The sequence below is a fragment of the Geotrypetes seraphini genome, chromosome 3, assembly GCF_902459505.1.
Source record: "Geotrypetes seraphini chromosome 3, aGeoSer1.1, whole genome shotgun sequence".
Lineage (NCBI taxonomy): Eukaryota > Metazoa > Chordata > Amphibia > Gymnophiona > Dermophiidae > Geotrypetes > Geotrypetes seraphini.
In genome coordinates this window covers 117,039,169-117,060,853 of record NC_047086.1, presented here as the reverse complement: position 1 = coordinate 117,060,853, position 21,685 = coordinate 117,039,169, and the positions used below count along the sequence as shown (strand labels likewise).

Sequence of the window (21,685 nt, the reverse complement as noted above, 5' to 3'; positions counted from 1 at the left end):
CGGGAGCAGCGCGGCTCCCCGCGTTAAAACCCCTAGCGCAGTTTAGTAGAATAGGCCCTAAGTTTTGTCATTTATCTTTATTATGCAGAATTACTAGCCAGAGGTGTCAATAAGGGTTAAGAATCAAGATATTAACCTTTTTAATTTTAACATCATATATGTATGTGCTGCTTCCTTTCCTATAGAGTCCACTCATAAGTGGATTGATCTATATTTGTGGAAGGTTCCATTTAATCTCACTTCACCATCTTCTTTATTCTGGTAGTGATTTACTGAATACAGGCACCTTTTCTATTGCTTGATAAAAATGGCCCGTAGTTCCCAGGTATTAATATAAAAAAAAGGTCAGGTTCAGCACTCTCAGAGATGCCTTTTCATGGATTCTTTGGCTAGTTGCAGGGGTCTGGCTACTGTGGGGTGGGTCCCTCAGTGATCACCACACACCTGAAGAATGGCCTGGTATTTACTGGTAAATTTTGCAATAACACAATCTATATGTTCCACAAGGGTCCTCAATCAACACTATAACTCAAATGGTAGCATAACTTCACCACCATTAGAATACCCTTATGCATTCAACACTTTTAGCCAGGTTTCAAGGATCCTCAGCGGCACCACTTGGAGCTCAATAACATTTCATTGCTCCAAGCTTTATGTGTCTACTCGTCATCGGGTCCTGTTATTATATTTAATACTCAAGTACTATTCTTCACTCTTGCATTTTTTAGAATTTTTGTATTTTTAATCAGTATTTAAAAGCTGTGACTTAGCTTTTTCGTGTTGTCTCTGGCAAGGGGAATGTCATACCGACATGTTTCGCTGTAAATAGCTTTATCAAGGAATACCCCCCCCCCCCCCCCATAGTAAACCGCCAGCTCATAAGACCACTCAGTTATTGAGCTCCAAGTGGTGCCGCTGAGGATCCTTGAAACCTGGCTAAAAGTGTTGAATGCATAAGGGTATTCTAATGGTGGTGAAGTTATGCTACCATTTGAGTTATACTGGTATTTACTGGAACATTTTTTTGCTTGAAAAAAATTGAACTAATTATATACATCTCAATTCTGATTTCCATTTAAAATTGGACTTCACATGCACTTTTTAATTTATTCACTGTTTACCCTTATTTTTCTCCATTTCATTTCTACTGTTCCCCTTTAGCCAAAATGTGTGGCCAAGAAGCTGCTGGGCCCTTTCTGACCTGAGGGCTATAGGAGATACCTTTTTTAAGATATACCCAAGCACCATCCATTAGGTAGCAACAGCCACCACAGTAAAATCAGTACTTTCTCTTACTGGGCCTGAGCATATCCTTAATGTTCTGCTTTAGCCTGACCAGCACAATTCATTACTATAGTTTGACCTACAGAATAGAGCCTGCTTTTTTTTCTATTTTTACTAGGAAGCATTGGATTCAAATTGATGATAATATTTATCAGCAATTGCTTGCAAGTAGTTCATTTACAGGTTACCTCGTATAGCAATAGCATTAGCAATATGATTTTGCAATCTGATTTATTGCACATGTTTATACAGAGAGAGGCTTGTGCCAAGGTTTAATATTAGTGAATTGTTCTGTTCATTTTAATACATAATTACTTCTTATTTCTTCATTTTAACAGATTTAACATAAAACTGTAAATATGGCATATGCAAAGGTTTATAGAACTAAATAATATTAAATTCCACTCCTAAATTGAGGGTCCCTTAATTTGTAATATCAGGCACAGTAATTTACTGTCTCACTCATGTAGATATAGGGGTAAAAGCCCCAGAAACTGAAGCCATACGCACAGTAAATTCTCCAAAGCATAGTTTTAGCATATTGTATCAATTCTGCTCCTCAAGTGAGATAGTAAATTACTATGTCTGATGTTATAAATTAAGAGACCCCCCTCAATTTAGGAGTGGGATTTAGTATTATTTAGTTCTACATTATTTGGAGAGGCAAATCTCACCGCACATCAAGGGGGCACTTCTCTACTATGTTCCAAAAACAAAAACAATACAAGACTTGTTTTTTGAATAGCTGACAAAACTTGACCAATTTCAATAGAATTCGGATTGTATCATCATAGCCTCCATTGGCACACATGCATAGAGTCATTTTATCCACTGATCAACCGCAGCATCAATAACACTCTGACTCAAGTTGGCTCAAACCTCAGTCAGGTTCTGCTTGAGGTTGTCAGGGTCAAGAATCAACCTTTCATAAAGATGCTGCTGCATAAGATCCCAAATCCTGTAATCAGCAGGGTTCAGATCTGAACTCTTAGGAGGCCACAAATACTGCAATAAAATGCAGTCATTCTCTGTAGCAGCTTAATGGTTTCACAAGCACGATGAGCATTGTTTTGCTGAAATACCTAAACTTTGTCAGCGCTACTCCAAATGGCCAGTAGTAATAGCTATGATAGTGAAACTTCATGGTAGTATTCCCCATTAATGTTTGCACTGGAGTCGGTGAAAAATAGTTCTGAGTATCTTATTTTAGTTACTCCAACAGAGACCATAACCAACTTGCTGAATGTTGAGTGAATAAGCAGAAGATGATTGGCTGCGATATCACACTTTTTCACTGTAGGCTGTACGTAAAGTTGGTCATTTTGGATGTTCATAGTTGGCTCAACCATGAAAATTTTCTCATCTGTAAACCAAATGAAATCAAAAGCATGTGGGGGAGACTTACAAAGAAATTGCTTGGACTGTGTCATACGAGCAGTGCAATTGTTCTCAGCTGTTGGACTTGCCTCCACTTAAGACACTGTAGGTCAAGAATGCTATGGATAATTCAAAATATCATTGACTAAGAAATGTCAGTTCGACTAATTTGATGAATGGACTTGTGAGTTTTAAGTTCATCCTCTTGACTTGGTACAAGTTCTTCAATAGTGAAGATGGTTTCTTCTGTGTGTACTGGTCAGGCCCTACCGCTTCTTGTGGAGAAATTTCTTGCAATTTCTTCAAAATATTTTCTTTTATTGTTATTTTTTACATTTAATATTTATTTAATATTTATATGTAATACATCAGCTCAAAATAATTTAAGTAGAAACCGAGATAATGAATCTATCCAATACAATTACAATGAAAATTTTTTTTTTTTTTTTAAAAGGAAAAACTAAACAATTCTTATCTTTCCTCACTACTCTTTATAGAACAATATTAGGAGGAATCCAGGAAAGGAAATTGAGAAGGTACCGGTATTTATTTAAAAAAAAACAAAAAAACAACCCAAACAACCCACACAAACTTTCAATACACCATTTAAGAAAGAAGTCTATACCTTCACTTACTACATAAGAGCCCTATTGCATCTGCAATCAATTCAATTATATATCTCAAGACACCTCCATACCCTCCCCCTCCCCCAGTTAAGGTAGATCTCTTTATAATTTCCAGAAAACTTTGAAATTGTGAAGGTTCAAAAATATGTACTTAAGAGACTCGCAAGTCACTATACATTTACAGATAAATTTTACAAATATTTGCATTCTCAGAGAGTGAGCTTCCTGGGCTGTGAGTAAAAATGTATTTATTCTATCATGTGTAGATTTATAAAAATCAGGAAATATCCACAGTTTCTGACCAAGAAATAATGCTGACCTATTATGATAATACAAATTGGGAAAGAGAAACCCAAACTATAGCTATGTAATGCTAGGTTCTGTGTTAGGAGTCACTGCTCAGGAAAAGGATCTAGCAAATAGAATGCTAGGAATAAACAGGAAAGGAATGGAAAACAAAGATGAAAATGTTATAATGCCCTTGTATCGCTCTATGGTACGGCCACACTTTGAATGCTATGTACAGTTCTGGTCGCCATATCTTCAAAAAGATATAGCAGAATTAGAAAAGGTACAGAGAAGGGCAACAAAAATGATTTGTTTTAATTTTGTTTTTAAGCATTTGTATTATTAATGTTTGATGTATACATACGTATTTATATTTATGTTTTAGTGTCCCCTGATGAAGGCATCTGTTGATGCCAAAACCTGGATCCTTGGAACTATTTTACAATAAAGTTTATTCATTGGTTGATTACGACATCTCTCTTGTCTTTATCTTGTTAGCAAGCGGGTAATTTCCCCATTCCTGCTAGCTCTGCAGAAGGAATCCACCTGGATTTTTTATGTAATCCTTTGTTTTCTCTGAGAGGTCTATTGCCACCTACAGTTAGTTTCAAAGCATTCAAGAGCTCTTCTAAGAACAGGTGAAGTAATGAAAATGGGAATACTTCCCAAGCATATAAATGTTCTACTCTAACAAATAACAAATGAACAAGTGGCGATTAACCAAATCCAACAGAAGCATCAAAGGAGCCCTTGTAGATGCCGTAAATAGCCTATACTGTATACAACACTTCATGGCCCAAAGGGCTGACTGGCACCCAAGATGCATACTTGAAGAAGAACAAATAGAGACAGTAAGTAGGTGCAGGAAGGACAGGGCAGGGGTTCAGAATGACACACCTATCTACTGGAAAAGATATTATCCAAGTAAGAACATAATCTCTTTTTCTAGTGCAATAGGTGTGTTATTCTGGACAAGTGGGACATACAAAAGCAGTCTCAGACATCTGGGGTGGGCTGACTGCGCTGGCCCTTAATATTGAGGAGCCAAAGGCAGAGTCTTCTTTTGCTGCCATGTCCACCCTGTACAACTTTTTAAATGTATATAAAGTGGACCAAGTGGCAGTTCTACAAATCTCCGCTGGAGAGACTGCCCTAGTTTCTGCCCATGATGAAACTACACTTCTGGTTGAATGCACCTTAACAGAAACAGGTGACTGTTTCCCACAGACAGTGTAAGCTGATGAATTATGGATCCATCTGGAAATCATGGCATTGGAAGCGGGTGCACCTTGCTTAGTCAAATGAGTCAGTACAAACAGATGGTCAGAGAGTCTAAACTCATTGGTGACCTCTAGATATCAAAGAAGCACTCTTCTCATACGATCCTGTTTCTTAGAATCTGTAGCCTGGTAGATTTTAATGAAAGGCTCTCTACAAGAAAGAGCCTGGAGCTCCTAAACTCATCTCGCTGAGGTCATAGCTACCAGAAAGACTGGCTTTAGCATCAAATCCAGTAAAGATTCCTCTTCCAGCAGCTCAAACAAAGCTTTGGTAAGACCCATAGAATCACGTTAAGGTCCCATGAAGGGAACTGTGGTTTGATTGGTGGTCTGATGTGGATCTGGAAATATCTGGATGAGACACCAGTGTAGGTCTGTGGTCTTGAGCCCTGAAACAAGAACCAGCAACATGGACCAGAAGGGAAGCCAAGGTTAGTCCCTTGTCAAGGTTGGCATGGAGAAAAGCCAACACCACAGAAACTGGAGCTGAAAACTTCTCCACATGCTCTTGGACACACCAATGATTGTATTTTCGACTGAAGAACCTGTCCATCTTTTTGTTCTTTACTATTGCCATGAGGTCAAAATGAGGCTGACCTCAGCGCCGAACAATGGATTGAAATGCTGTCACTGACAGTGTCTACTCACCCAGGTCTAAGTTCTAAGAAGTCAACTTGGACATTGTCCACTCCCACCATGTATGCTGCCGATAGTGCCTGCAAATGATGCTTCACTAGTGGAAAAGGAGGCGGGCTTCCAGATAAAGGCTCTTGGTGCCATCCTGGTGATTGACATATGCCACCACTGAAGCATTGTTGGAGAAGACTCTGACTGCTTGGCCCTCCAGAGCCACTGAATGGCTCACAATTTCACTAGTTCACCATTTCACAATTTCTCAATTTCACCAGAGCCAGCCGAATGGCTCACAGTAACAGCCTGCTGATTAACTACTTCCTCTGAGATGGCAACCAATGTCCTTGAAGTGGTTGATGATTGCAATGTGCTCCCTAACCAAAGAAAATGGCATCTGTCATTACAACTACCCATGAAGTTATCTGAAGGGGCATACCCTTAGCAAGGGACTGAGAATGGAACCACCAATCCATACTAGTCCAAACTTCTAGCATCCAGGGAAGAGACTTCTGCAATGAGTCCATTTGTAGGGACCAACACAAGAGTAAAGCATATTGGCGAGGACACATGACCAGTTTTCTCAATTTACTCTCCAATTACTCTTTGCTATGACCAGGCTGGGTTCTAGAATAGATCTGTAATTGTCTAAATGTAACCTAATTGTTGTCATGACTAATCTGTTCTTAAATTGATTGTGAATGTCAAATTGTAACCCGTTCCGAGCTTCTGGGAGAAAGGGATAAAAATCAAAATAAATAAATGTGGGCCCTCACCCAAGGAACCACATCTATTGTAGCCACCATAGAACCCAGGACTTGAAGATAGTCTCACGCCAATGGAGCTGATTTGGCTAGAAGACATGTTATCTGTGAGCAAAGCTTCTGTCTGTATGCCACTGGAAGATAGACACGTCTGGCCACCATGTCAAACAAGGTACTCCAGGGATTGAGTTGGTGTTAAATGGTTCTTGTGATAATTCATCATCCAACCCAGGTCCTCCAGGACTCTGATCACTTGATCTACTATACACCAACCTTCAGCTAACGAGGGGGCCCTGATCAGCCAGTTGTCCAGGTAGAGATGAACTTGCAGCTACATCCTGTGCAGGTGGGCTGCCACCACCACCATGACTTGGTGAAGGTTCAAGTAGCTGAAGCTAAGCTGAAAGACAGAGCAGAGAACTGATAATGAATTTCCAGGACATGAAACCTGAGAAACTCCCTGTGGACTTGGGAAATGAGAATATGCAAGTAGGCCTCCATCAGATCCAGAAAGGCCAGGAACTCCCCCGGAGACAACACTGCTATGATAGAACAAACTGTCTCTGTGTGAAAGCGCAGAACTCTGAGCGCTGCATTGAGTAAGGTACAAAATAGGTCTCCAATCGTCGGAGCCTTTCTTTGGTACAATAAAGTATATTGAGTATCTACAGCGCTCAAACCTCTGCTAAGCAGTAGGTGAGGAAGTGAAATCAGGGACGCCCCAAACTCCAAAAATACTTCTGCAGGTTGGCTAACAGGTACCACATGGGACTGGCCTGTCAGCTGCAGACCTCAGTCTGCTTCTTCGCCATGCAGGCAGAGCTGACCTCAAAATTGTTAAGCTCTGAGCACTGAAACTGTTGAAAATTAACTGAAAAACAGAGTAAAATAAAGAAAAAGGGAGAGCATAACAGAAACACTTCTTCAGGCTAGCATACAGAAGGAAAAGAACTGTAAGTGGCAATAGACTTCTCAGTGAAGTAAGAGGGTTACAGAAACAATCCAGAGTAGATTCCTTATGTAGAGCTAGCGGGAATGAGGAAATTACCCGCTTGTCCACAATGACATACCTATTGCACTGGAAAGTTAAATATAACATAGGTTAGTCCCAAGATACTGCTCCATTACATATAGAACAAAATTCATAAACCAGTTGAGATATTTCAATCATATTTCAGTAGTAATTTGATTCATAACATTTTTGTTACATATTATTCCAGGTCGGAGAAGCTGTTTGGGTGAGACTCTTGCCAAAATGGAGCTTTTCCTGTTCTTTACCAGTCTTCTGCAGAAGTTCACCATCCGGCTTCCCCCAGGTGTAACCCACGTGGACCTTACGCCTGACATTGGGATAACAAACCCTCCAGTGCCCCACCTGATCTGTGCTTTACCACGTTCCTGAACAAACATAGGATCCAATGTACTACACTGTGAATTTTTTCACAGAAGGGGACCTACTGAATTGAATGGGCTTCAGTGTATTTGCCACAGCAGACTTGATACTGTGGCTTGTAAAAGGGACCCTGTATCTGCCAATGCTTTGGGTTATGCTTATTTTTGCACATAGGAACAGTTTGTAGAAAATTGATAAGATGGTCCCCTTTCCACACAGTCTGTTATGGATGAAAATTTACTAAATTTATGAGTTAATGTGCTGCTCCAATATAAAATTTTTATCTTAGTTCATATTTATTTCACATTACCCCTCTCCTCAAGCCACTTTTTTGGCTTCCTATCCATTTCTGTATACAGTTCAAACTTCTCTTACTGACCTACAAGTGTATTCACTCCGCAGCTCCTCAATATCTCTTCTCTCTCGTCTCTCCCACACTACCCCCCTCCCCCCAGGCACGTCACTCATCGGATATGTCTCTCTTATCTGTACCCTTCCCCTCTATGGCCAACTCCAGACTCTGTCCCTTCTACTTTGCTGCACCACTGCACTCACTGGTGGCACTGTCTTCTTGGCTGCATGCTCCTTTGGAACTTTCATTAGACTGTGGCACTGGAATTTCATATGTGGCTCCTGAGGCAGGGTATTTTACCTGAAACTGAGTATGGTAGAGCCTGGTAACCTGGGTAAAAAGACACCAGCATCCAAAATATGAATACATGTATGTGCCGATCAATGGAACCTTGTGAACTGTGAGCAGGGAAACGCCTGAGATAAGTACCGTAATCTGCACCAGATTTGAGCATTTAGTCTTGATAAGTTGGCAACAAAGAAAATAACACAACATAATTAGATGGTTTACACAGAACTTAGTCATTTTTTGTGTGTTATGCACTGATATAATTTAAATCACACAGAGTGTACGCCTATGTTGGTGTGTAGCACGGCTTGAAAAAGAGTCTGGAAGTCTGGTTATTTTTCCTGTGACCCATTAACTTTCATAATCACACTGAGGGTACACTTATTATAATATAATATTTCCTGATTTGATGCCATCCTATCTCGATTATTTCAAAAGGGACTAGTAGTTGTTTTTTTAAAAAAAAGCACCATATGCCTGGAACAAACTGCCTGGCTCGGTATGTCAAGCTCCATCTCTGGCAGTATTCAAATCCAGACTCAAAGCCCACTTCTTTGAAGATGCTTTCAATTGCAGATTCCAACCCATGTCTAAGCGCCAATATCTGTCTTATCATTCCCTCTGTAACGCTATAGAAATGATTAGTTTTAGTAGTAGTAGTTTTACATTCTCACTAATCAGCCCAGGAGTTAGAATAAATATACTTACAATGAATCTACACAATTACAAATTATATAAATTACATGTATCCAAAGAATAGAATGCAATACAGAAAAATAATATATAACTTTATCATCCAATCTAGGGCTCCTTTTACGAAGGTGCGCTAGCTTTTTTAGTGCACATACCAGATTGGAGCGCGCTATAGTGCGCACTAGCTGAAAAACTACCGCCTGCTCAAGAGGAGGCGGTAGCGGCTAGCACGCACGGCATTTTAGCGTGCACTATTCCGCGTGTTAAGGCCCTAACGCGCCTTCATCAGAGGAGCCCTTAGTTTAATTTAACTTCACATTTTATTCCACTTTATCTCAGAATAATTCACAATGGATTACAAAGCAAAGAAGGCATAAAATTAACACACAAAGAGGGCCATCCAAATTCGAGTTTGGACATTTTGGCCCAGATTCTCTAAAAGTGCGTCCCGATTTTAGGCAGCTGTAGGCGTCCTACAGCTGTCTAATCAGCCAATCGGGATGCATGTTTTTTTTTAAAAAATGCTCCCCAGGCAGGCCACCTATATTGAAGGCGAGGCCCGCAAGACACCTAGGCCCTGATTCTGTATAGGACGCCCGGGAGAGGCGTCCTATTCAGAATCGGCCTAAACTAAACCCCGATTCTGTAACCGGCGTCCATGTTACAGACGCGGGTTAGAGAATCGGGTTAGATTAGACACGGCCCGCTACACTTATCGTGGCAAGGGATCTCTCTGCCGCTATAAGTATAGCGGGCCGTGGCCCCTGACCGATCACTGGCAGGAGGGTGCCCAAACCCTCCTGCCCGAAGACGCACCCCCCCCGACACTACCGACCGCCCCCCCCCGACATTACCGATCCCCCCCCGACAATATCGGTCGCTGTCAGGAGGGTGCCCAATCCCTCCTGCCCGAAGACGCACCCCCCCCCGGCGCTAACAACCCCCACTCCACCAAACCTGTTCTTACAGATGGGTCTTGCACGTCGAGCAAGCAGGCACGCCTCGTCGAAATGAGGCGGGCCCGCCTCTTCCCGGCCCATCCCGCCGAAGCCTAAGGTCTGATTGGCCCAGGCTCTAGAAGCCTGGACCAATCAGGCCTTAGGAATAGCGGGTCCGCCCATCCCTACTAAGTCTTAGGTCTGATTGGCCCAGGCTCTAGAAGCCTGGACCAATCAGGCCTTAGGAATAGCGGGTCTGCCCATCCCTACTAAGTCTAAGGTCTGATTGGCCAATCAGACCTTAGACTTAGTAGGGATGGGCGGACCCGCTATTCCTAAGGCCTGATTGGTCCAGGCTTCTAGAGCCTGGGCCAATCAGACCTTAGGCTTCGGCGGGATGGGCCGGGAAGGTGCGGGCCCGCCTCATTTCGACGAGGCGTGCCTGCTTGCTCGACGTGCAAGACCCATCTGTAAGAACAGGTTTGGTGGAGCGGGGGTTGTTAGCGCCGGGGGGGGTGCGTCTTCGGGCAGGAGGGATTGGGCACCCTCCTGCCAGCGACCGATATTGTCGGGGGGGGGATCGGTAATGTCGGGGGGGGGGCGGTCGGTAGTGTCGGAGGGGGGCGTCTTCGGGCAGGAGGGTTTGGGCACCCTCCTGCCAGTGATCGGTCAGGGGCCACAGCCCGCTATACTTATAGCGGCAGAGAGACCCCTTGCCGCGATAAGTATAGCGGCCGCGTTTACTTACAATGTAGACCAGCATTTTGCTGGCCTACATTTTTAAGCTTCTCATCTACTAGGGAGACGCGTAGGGCCGCCTAGGTTCAGCCTAAGGCCCGCCTAAGGCCCTTAGATGAGCTTAGGCATCTTGCGGGTCTCCCTAGGCTCCCGGAGGCGCCTTCAGGCCTGCCTGGAGAGCATTTTTTTAAAAAAAACGTGCATCCCGATTGGCTGATTAGACAGCTGTAGGACGCCTACAGCTGCTTAAAATCGGGACGCACTTTTAGAGAATCTGGGCCTTTGTGGAAGACGCAAAAAAATTCAGTACAAACATGTCCATTTCAAAACTGCAAAATGACTATCTTGTTTTTTTTAGAAAATAGCCGTTTTTCAGATCTTTTGAACCATTAAATAACCCCCCCAAAAAACCACACATTCAAAAGAAAAACAGACATAACAAGTTATTGGGATGTAGGAGGGGCCAGCATTTATAGTAGACTGGCAACAAACACATCCCAACATAACAGTGGGGCAGCTGATGGGGCACTGCAGTGAACTTCACATAAAAGGTCCCAGGTACACATCTCTAACCCCTTAAATTGTGTGGTGAGCCCTCTAAAACCCACCCAAAACCTACTGGACCCAACTATAGACCATAACAATAGCCCTTATGCCTGCAGGTATCACCTATTTTGGGAATGGGGACTTGTATACTGCCTTTTTGTGGCTTTGGTATTCAAGGTGGTTGGCATTGGTTGATTAAGTGATTTGCCCAGGGTCACAAGGAGCAGCACTGGGCTTTGATCTTGTAAGCTCTGAGTGCAAAGGCATCAGTTCTAACAGTGAGCCACACCTTCTCCTCTTGATGCTCCAGTAGGTTTTGGGTGGGTTTTGGTAGCTCATATACTCCACCACAAGCATATGAGCCAACTTTTCAAAATGATTGGGGCTGCTTAACTCACCACTAATTACCAAATCCACATAAAGGAAATTAAAGCAAGGTGGATTATCAACACAACTGGTCAGGCTGTCTTTAAAATGAAGAGCACAGCAGGTGATGCCACAAAGGTAGGACTTGTGGCTAAAAGAAATGCTTGGGGTAGCACTGCAAGTCCCACTAATCTCTCTTCTTCCCCAACCCCAACTCATCACTAGTCTATCATCCTACATCCAGCTGAATGACGCAGAAGAAATATGATCTAGCACAGACATGGGCAACTCCGGTCCTCGAGGGCCAGAATCCAATCGGGTTTTCAGGATTTCCCCAATGAATATGCATTGAAAGCAGTGCATGCAAATAGATCTTATGCATATTCTTTGGGAAAATCCTGAAAACCCAATTGGATTCTGGCCCTCGAGGACTAGAGTTGCCCATGTCTGATCTAGCATATCATTACTGGGTAGAAAAAGGGAGCTTGGATAATAATTATCATATATGTGATAGATATTACGTATGGTGTGTGAGTGAATGTTGGGATTCCAGTGTGCTTGTATACGTATGTTTAAACATACAGTAAAACTATTTTGCAAACTTTATATTTTAAACTTGGGAAATCCTGAGGAACTGGATTTTCCAGACATGGAGTTTGACATATTTGACCTTTAGGGGTACCATGGAAACTAGCTGTGGAATGTGAAAGGTCTACATGCCCACAAGTTTGAGCATTGCAATTCTTTGATTTTAATATAATCCTGTATTAGGTTTTAGGAAGAATGATTTTGGGGTTTTCTTCCTCACAATATTTAAGCATAGGTAGTTATTCTAGTAAAATAAAGAAGGGATGCAAGAAATTTCTGTAAAGTATTTGAAATCATTTAATGTAAACACAGCAAGACAAGAAGGGGGGCTTGGTGTGTGGGGTTTTTGTGTCTGTGTGAAACCTGTCAGCTGCTTTTTCCAGAGGTAATTTTGGTCAGAAAAGAGCCAATGATTCATTCTTTAAGGCTATAAGAAGGGTGCTGGTTAGAAAATGCATCCTTTCTCTAAGGGTTGCATTTCTGTAAATTATCAGCTTGAGCTAAGGAGTTTCTGGCTATTACAATGTGTTATGCATATTCAGAAATTGCTGTAAACAAATATATAATCTTGTAAAACTTTTCTTTAAGCTGTTATCTATAAAAGCCAAAAGGAAGGCCTTTGTTCAGATAGGTCCAATCTTTTACAGTGACATATTAACTGAACATTGGAAGATTGAAATGACATGTTACTGGTCATTGCAAGGCACCAGCTTTGGGGGAGAGACCTCTCTCTCCACATGGGCCAGTTAGTCCTTGGGTGAGACCAACTCCCCCTCACACACAAAATGTTTTACGGAGTTGGCAATTTGTGTAAAACATATAATTAATTGGCAATTGAACCTTAATTTTGATTTTAACCTCAAGTTGAATTGGATATAAATTGAATAAATATTATTTTGATTAAATTGCATGTCTGTGTTTGAGTTATTAGCATGAAATACCCTGTATGTTAGGACGCGAAGCCAACCACACATATGCTATGCCTTCCAGTCCATCCTAGTCCATCTATACAAGCCATATCTCCTCCTCCCAGCCAGTTCTCATCAGTCCCACTTCTCTACCTAATCTGTGCACACCATACAGTACACATTTTTTTCTCTCAAATCATCCCCACTTCTTTCTTAACTCCTCCCCGCTTTAATGTTTTCTTCCTTCTCTCATCTTATTCTGTTTTTCCTTCACGTTTTTCTCCCATTTCAGTTTGATTTTTGTTTTGAAGTTGCATGCTAAATATCCATACCCCTCCCATACCTACTCTACTCCCTCATTCTATACTTCTCTGTTCTCTACTTCCTCCTGACCTGACTTGCTTTGTCCTCTACTAATTCTTCTCCCATGATGTTTCCTCTTACTCTAACTTAGTTAATACCCTTCCCCTGCATGCTAGGCTCATCTAGGTTTACCAGATTTTTGGGAATGAAAATCTAGGCCAATGGCCTCATCCCCAGGCCTGCCCCATTCTGCCCGAGTCACACCCTGTTCCGCCTCAGCCCTACCCCCTATCCCCACCCCTTAACGGGACAACATCTGTGCATGCGCTGGTGTGATGCGATAATGTCACACGTGGGCACAGAAACCGTCCCATTACTGCTAGCTGGAAACTTTTCAAAATCCGGACCCACACCTAGGAAGTGGCATCAGATGGAGAGCCCACACAGACACGACAGCAGGTTGGGGGTTGCTGTTCATTTCAGGATCATTACAGAAGTACAGGAGAAGGGAAGCAGTGCATGCACACAACAGTGGGAAGACAGATAAGGAGCATGTAGGGGTGGGGCAGAGAAGAGGGTGGGAAGGGGCACCATCGCCCCAGGCACCTCTCACCCTCATTACATCACTGCATCTATGTGATTTACAATTAAAATAACATATGGTATGGCTGCACCTATGTGCAGTTCAGGTTGCTGTATCTCAAAAAAAGATATAGCAGAATTAGAAAAGGTACAAAGAAGGGTGACGAACATGATAAAAGGAATGGGATGACTTTCCTATGAGGAAAGGCTAAAGCAGCAAGGGCTCTTCAGCTTGGAGAAGAGATGGCTCAGTGGTGATATGTTAGAGATCTATAAAATACTGAGTAGTGAAAAGGATAAGCACATAAGCATTGCCTCTGCTGAGTCAGACCATAGGTCCATCATGCCCAGCAGTCCGCTCCCGCGGTGGCCCCCCAGGTCAATGACCTGTAGTGATCTATTACTCTACAACTCTATTACTTTACAGCCTTCTGTACTGTATAGTAACCCTCTAATTGTACCCATGGATCCCCTTTTCCTTCATGAACTCGTCCAATCCCCTTTTGAACCCCAAAGTCGTACTCTGCTCTACTACCTCCTCTGGAAGCGTATTCCAGATGTTCATCACCCTCTGTGTGAAGAAGAACTTCCTAGCATTTGTTCTGAACCTATCTCCCTTCAATTTTTTTGAGTGCCCTCTAGTTTTTGCTGCCCCTGCTAGTCTGAAGAATCTGTCCCTCTCTACCTTCACTATACCCTTCATGATCTTATGAGTTTCTATCATATCCCCTCTAAGTCTCCGCTTTTCCAGGGAAAAGAGCCCCAGCTTCTCCAGCCTCTCAGCATATGAGAGGTTTTCCATGCCCTTTATCATTTTTGTCGCTCTCCTCTGGACCCTCTCGAGAATCACCATATCCTTCTTAAGGTACGGCGACCAGTACTGAACGCAGTACTCCAGATGCGGTCGCACCATCGCCCTATACAGTGGGAGGATAACTTCCTTGGTTCTGGTAGTGATACCTTTTTTGATAATGCCCAACATTCTGTTTGCCTTTTTTGAGGCCGCTGCGCACTGTGCCGCCGGCTTCATTGTTCTATCTACCAAAACCCCCAAGTCCTTTTCTAGGTTGCCTTCCCCCAGTACCATCCCCCCCATTGCTTGTTTACTGTTTCCAATAATACTAGGACTAGGGGGAATGCAATGAAGCTACTAAGTAGTAGATTTAAAACAAACCGGAGAAAATATTTCTTCACACAACATGTAATTAAACTGGAATTTGTTGCTGGAAAATGTGGTGAAATCAGTTAGCTTAGCGGGGTTTAAAAAAGGTGTAGATAAGTTCCTAAAAGAGAAATCCATAGGCCATTATTGAGATAGCTTGAGAAAATCCACTACTTATTCCTAAGATAAGCAGCATAGAATCTGTTTTACTACTTGGGATCTAGCTAGGTACTTGGGACCTGGGTTGGCCACTGTTGGAAACAGGATGCTGGGCTTGATGGACCTTTAGTCTGTCCCAGAATGGCAATTCTTATGTTCACAGACGTATATTGTGTCAACACAGCTGAGCTAAGGATTAATGTAGTAGAATCAATATGAACATTTTTTAATGCCTCTCTTTATAAAACAATGAGCTATCAAGTTTAGCCAGAACAGCAAAAGGATTAACTCCTGCATGAGACTCATTTGCTGATTGGTGTTGTAAACCAAATGAGAAAACCTACAATGCTTCTGTAAAATACCCTCAACAAAGACTATATTCCAAGTTCCTTGAACTGTAATTAATATCTTAGACGTGAACTTGATCTGCTTCCTTAGAAACTGCAGAAAAACTCCTTTTACTTCTCCAGTACTAGGATATATTGTTGAAATTAAATAGGCAAGGTGTATGCTTGCTGCTTGTACACAGACATGCGAATGACATTCCATAGTAATATAAGTTTGGTGGAAAGTATCACTTTTGACCCTTATGGATGCATAATTATCAAATACAAAATTTTACCAAAGTCCATTTGCTACTTTTAGCACTGATATCAGGTCATTACTTAAGTATAACTTGTCCTTGAGGCATCCTTAAAAACTCCCAAACCAAATTAACTTTTATTTTAAAGATTCTGCTGGTTCTTTACTGTAAATGGCAATCTAAGAATTAAGAGGCCTTTTAACAAAGTTAGCATGAGAGAAATCATGTGTTGTGTTTTGGGGTTTGTTTGTTTTTATATTTTTGGGCGGGGACATGAAATGGGCAAGGAAGCATTATCTAGCTAGTGCTCGCTAACTGGATAACACATTATTAAGCTGCCCTTTTATTAAGCTGCGCAGGGCTTTCCTGCACACTGAGGCTACTTTTAGCATGGTTGTAAAATGGATGCATTTTCCTTTGTGCACCGGAACACTTACCAGTATCTATAAGGCCTGGATTCTCTATAGGGTGCCGATATTGACAACTGCCTAAAAAGCGGCCACTGATTGCATGTAAGTCACATAACAGTGCCCTATAGAGAATTGTGTCAATGTGAAAGGTGCCGGAAATGTGGGCCACCTCTCCCCCCTTACTATCCCGGGTCTATATTTCTGGTGCTTATCTCTGCCATGAATCATGGCTTTGTAAGCGCTTTAGGCTGCTTAACGCCACTTCCATCATTAGCCATGTCCATAGTGGTGTAAGGCAGCCTAAAGCACCTCTGTAGGCATGATTCTGTATGTATTATTTAGGTGCCAGTAGGCACTCTAATGGTATGGGGCTTTTTTTGCTATTTTAAGCAGTGTTTGTTAATTAACCTAGGCGGCGGTAAGGCTTAGGCACCATTTCTAGAATTTCCTCCTAAGGGCTCCTGCTAACCACATAGTAATCGTTTGGCACGTGAACACTCCTACTCTCCAGCCCTAAACACATCCTCAGTGCTAAAAAATAAAATCTAATTTATTATTTCTTTATTTAAAAATTTATATACCGCATACAACTGTGCAGTTTCCATATCACATACATAAAATATTGTTTCCCTACGATTTTCACATATAACATAGACATGTCTAAACAACATCATTGATCGTCCCTGTTATAAACAGGGATAAAGCACAAATTCAATCAATTCCAAAATATAAGCAGGCATTAAATCATACATTGCTGTCAAAAGAAATACTAAAAGGTGATTATCAACTGAAATATATCATAGCATAAGAAGGCATTGGCAAATAATTGAGTTTTCAGCATTTGCTGAGTTTGACACCTGTGGCCTAAAGGAACACTATTTTCAGGAGGCCTTGTATAGAGTGTGATGTGATGACATTGTTGTGAGGACTGTAGCTTCAGTGAGTATGTCTACTGTATATATGATGTACATTTTTTGTAACCTGCACAGATTTCTGGATGTGCAGGATATAATGCCTACTTCGGAAACTAAAGAACCATGAGGTGGAAGGAGATGTACACAGATGGATCAGGAATTGGTTGGTAGGCAGAAAGCAGAGGGTAGGAGTGAAGGGCCACTACTCGGACTGGAGGAAGGTCACGAGTGGTGTTCCGCAGGGGTTGGTGCTTGGACCACTGCTATTCAATGTATTTATAAATGATCTAGAAACAGGGACGAAGAGCGAAGTAATAAAATTCACAGATGACACCAAGCTATTCAATGGGGCTAGGACTAAAGAGGACTACGAAGATTTACAAAGGGACCTAAACAAACTAGGGAGTGGGCGATGAGATGGCAGATGAAGTTCAATATAGAGAAATGCAAAGTCTTACACGTAGGAAACAGAAACCCGAGGTACAGCTACACAATGGGAGAGCTGTTATTGAGTGAGACTTCCCAAGAAAGGGACTTGGGGATAATAGTGGACATGACAATGAAGCCATCGGCACAATGCGCAGCAGCTGCTAAGAAAGCAAATAGAATGCTAGGAATAATCAAGAAGGGTATTACAAGCAGAACAAAAGAAGTTATCCTGCCGTTGTATCGGGCGATGGTGCGCCCGCATCTGGAGAACTGCATCCAATATTGGTCGCCGTACCTAAAGAAGGATATGGCGATACTCGAGAGGGTTCAGAAGAGAGCGACGTGTTTGATAAAAGGTATGGAAAACCTTTCATACGCTGAAAGATTAGAGAGACTGGGGCTTTTTTTGCTGGAGAAGCGGAGACTTAGAGGGGATATGATAGAGACTTATAAGATCATGAAGGGCATAGAGAAAGTGGAGAGGGACAGATTCTTCAAACTTTTGACAACTACAAGAACGAGAGGTCATTCCGAAAAATTAAAAGGGGCCAGATTCAGAACCAATGCTAGGAAGTTCTTCTTCACCCAATGGGTGGTGGACACCTGGAACGCGCTTCCAGAGGGAGTGATAGGACAGGGTACGGTATTGGAGTTCAAAAATGGATTGGACAATTTTCTGAAGGAAAAGGGGATAGAAGGGTATATAGATAGAGGGCTAGTATACAGGTCCTGGACCTGATGGGTCGCCGCGTGAGCAGACGGTATTGGAGTTCAAGAAGGGATTGGACAATTTTCTGAAGGAAAAGGGGATAGAAGGGTGTAGATAGAGGGCTAGTATACAGGTCCTGGACCTGATGGGCCACCATGTGAGCGGACTGCTGGGCATGATGGACCTCAGGTCTGACCCAGCTGAGGCACGGCTTATGTTCTTATGTTAATAAAAAATAGGTCTGAAATGAAAAGATGTCACAAACAAAAAGAAAGCAGCACTGCTGTAGTTCCAAAATGGGGAGTTACAGTTAACTGGAGGAAAAAAACCTCAGATAGGAGCCCTTCCACCACCACAATGGTGGTCCAAGGTGGTTGGACGTAACACCTCACTGGCAAAAAACCTCCAGACCGGCTCCCCGTAGTAGAGAACTTAAAGCAGGGCGGCGGTGCAAAAGATAGAGGATAAACAATCCACTTATCTAGATTAGTAGATCGGTACACCGACGATGGCCAGCGTTTCACTCGTCTGCTGCCTCAGGGTGTAAAGAAATCCGATCAAAACTAAGAACCAGAATCAGAACAAAAATTCAATCAGTAAACTGGTAAAAATGCACTGCTTCCAAAGAAACTAAAAGAAGCCTTAATGACATACCTTAAGATAGGACGCAACAGCATCTCAGGATCATAAGATGGCCGTGCCATGACAGAGCTGGGATTTATATAGCACTACCGGGTAGTGAACCCGGAAGTGACAGTAGACAAAAGGTTATTACTGTTAGAGAACCAGAACTTACAGAACAATTTATATTATAATAAAGAAATTTTTCAATTTTTCTTTCTTTGATTTGAATATGTGTGTGTGTGTGTAAATGAAGAAAATCTTTGTATTAAACTTGCATGTTTAAATGTTTTAAAGTTATGTATCAAGGGGTACAGAAAAATAAACGTATGTACTTGAAAAGATAGTAATCAGTAGAACGCACTCCATTCCAGTCTCGAATTCAATCCATCTGGGTCTTCACTCTTCAATCTATGGATCCACTGTTGTTCTGCTCTTAGCGCTTACTAAGAGCAGAACAACAGTGGATCCATAGATTGAAGAGTGAAGACCCAGATGGATTGAATTCGAGACTGGAATGGAGTGCGTTCTACTGATTACTATCTTTTCAAGTACATACGTTTATTTTTCTGTACCCCTTGATACATAACTTTAAAACATTTAAACATGCAAGTTTAATACAAAGATTTTCTTCATTTACACACACACACACATATTCAAATCAAAGAAAGAAAAATTGAAAAATTTCTTTATTATAATATAAATTGTTCTGTAAGTTCTGGTTCTCTAACAGTAATAACCTTTTGTCTACTGTCACTTCCGGGTTCACTACCCGGTAGTGCTATATAAATCCCAGCTCTGTCATGGCACGGCCATCTTATGATCCTGAGATGCTGTTGCGTCCTATCTTAAGGTATGTCATTAAGGCTTCTTTTAGTTTCTTTGGAAGCAGTGCATTTTTACCAGTTTACTGATTGAATTTTTGTTCTGATTCTGGTTCTTAGTTTTGATCGGATTTCTTTACACCCTGAGGCAGCAGACGAGTGAAACGCTGGCCATCGTCGGTGTACCGATCTACTAATCTAGATAAGTGGATTGTTTATCCTCTATCTTTTGCACCGCCGCCCTGCTTTAAGTTCTCTACTACGGGGAGCCGGTCTGGAGGTTTTTTGCCAGTGAGGTGTTACGTCCAACCACCTTGGACCACCATTGTGGTGGTGGAAGGGCTCCTATCTGAGGTTTTTTTCCTCCAGTTAACTGTAACTCCCCATTTTGGAACTACAGCAGTGCTGCTTTCTTTTTGTTTGTGACATCTTTTCATTTCAGTGAAAGTGTTTGTTTACAATAGTATTGAATTTCACAATTCCGAGTTTTTTCTTGTAATAAAAAATAGGTCTCCATTTCTGTAGGTCTCCATTTCTTGGTTGATTTAAGGACAAGAGGATGATTTCTGTTTCACTGTCAGAAAGTTACATGAAAGGATTTAGGGTCCTATGAGGGAGTTTATAGGATATTGCCCCCTCTACCTTAAAAGCAAAACCCTCACAGTGTTAGAACCACCTTAACACCCATAGTCCTGCCCATAGGGGAAGTGACATGTGAGGGGTGAAACCAGCAAGGCATGGTCCAGGAAATATATAAACTTAGGGTTACCATATTTTTCTCCAGGAGACCCTGGACACATGTCCATACTTTATTCTGCCCCAGCCCCACCCTGTGTTATAGGAGCTTCAAGCACCAAGGCACACATTAATTACGCTAAAAAGAAACTGTTAACAACATTACCTGATTAACGCATTAATCGCGTTATTAACATGTTAAATGTTCAACCCTAATAAATAGTAGTAGTAGTAGAAATGGATATGTTGAGCTACAGATCTATGGAGAGAAATTAGTACTGTCACCCTATTTCATAAACTAGGGTATTTGGTACCTAAGTAAAACCTTGGTTTGCGAGCATAATTCGTTCCAGAAGCACGCTTGTAATCTAAAGCACTCGTATAGCAAAGCAAATTTCCCCATAGGAAATAATGGAAACTCAGACGATTTGTTCCACAACCCAAAACTTTAATACAAAATACAATACGTACTTGTATTGCAAGATCTCGCTTATTTAGAACAGTCACTACACTTCTGCAGCATCAGTGAAAGAAGAACCATCAGGTCAGTTGTGATGATGTGACGCGTGTATACTGTATGAAACATAGAAACATGATGGCAAATAAAGGCCAAATGTCTGTCCATCCGCAGTAGCCATTATCTTTTTTTTCCTCCAAGAGATCCCACGTGCCTATCCCAGGCCCTTTTGAATTCAGACACAGTCTCTGTACTCATATTGCAAGACTTTGCATGTTTAGAACAGTCACTACATTCTTGCAGTGTCAGAGAGAGAAGAACCATCGACTCGGTTGTGATGTATGTATACTGTATGTACTTGTATTACAACATAAGAACATAAGAATAGCCTTGTTGAGTCAGACCAAAGGTCCATCAAGCCCAGTAGCCCGTTCTCACAGTGGCCAATCCAGGTCATAGTACCTGGCCAAAACCCATGGTGTAGCAATATTGCAAGACTTTGTTTGTGTATCAAGTTAAAATTTAATCAAATGTTCTTGCAAAAACCTTGCAACCATGAAGCAGAGGCCATGAGCCTGTTAATGCTCTAGTCTAACACATAAAAGGAAAGATTAAATCAGGACAACAAGGGGTTGAATGTTTTAGAAGATTTAAATCTTGTAATTTAATATCTAATCTAATCTTCTATTTCTGCATCATGCATACCTAAGCAAGCTCAAGGGCGGGAACAAAAGCATA

At 41.9% G+C, this 21,685-nt stretch overlaps 1 protein-coding gene across 1 annotated transcript in view; it reads left to right on the top strand.

Annotated features, from left to right (window-relative positions):
• LOC117356545 (cytochrome P450 2K1-like) overlaps nucleotides 1–8,432 on the top strand; it is a 98,202-nt gene extending 89,770 nt beyond the window's left edge. Inside the window, exon 9 of the mRNA XM_033935895.1 lies at nucleotides 7,470–8,432. Within this exon, the coding sequence (XP_033791786.1) occupies nucleotides 7,470–7,651 (182 nt within the window). The 3' untranslated portion in view covers nucleotides 7,652–8,432. The remainder of the gene's footprint in view (nucleotides 1–7,469) is intronic.
• Nucleotides 8,433–21,685: the final 13,253 nt, after the last annotated feature.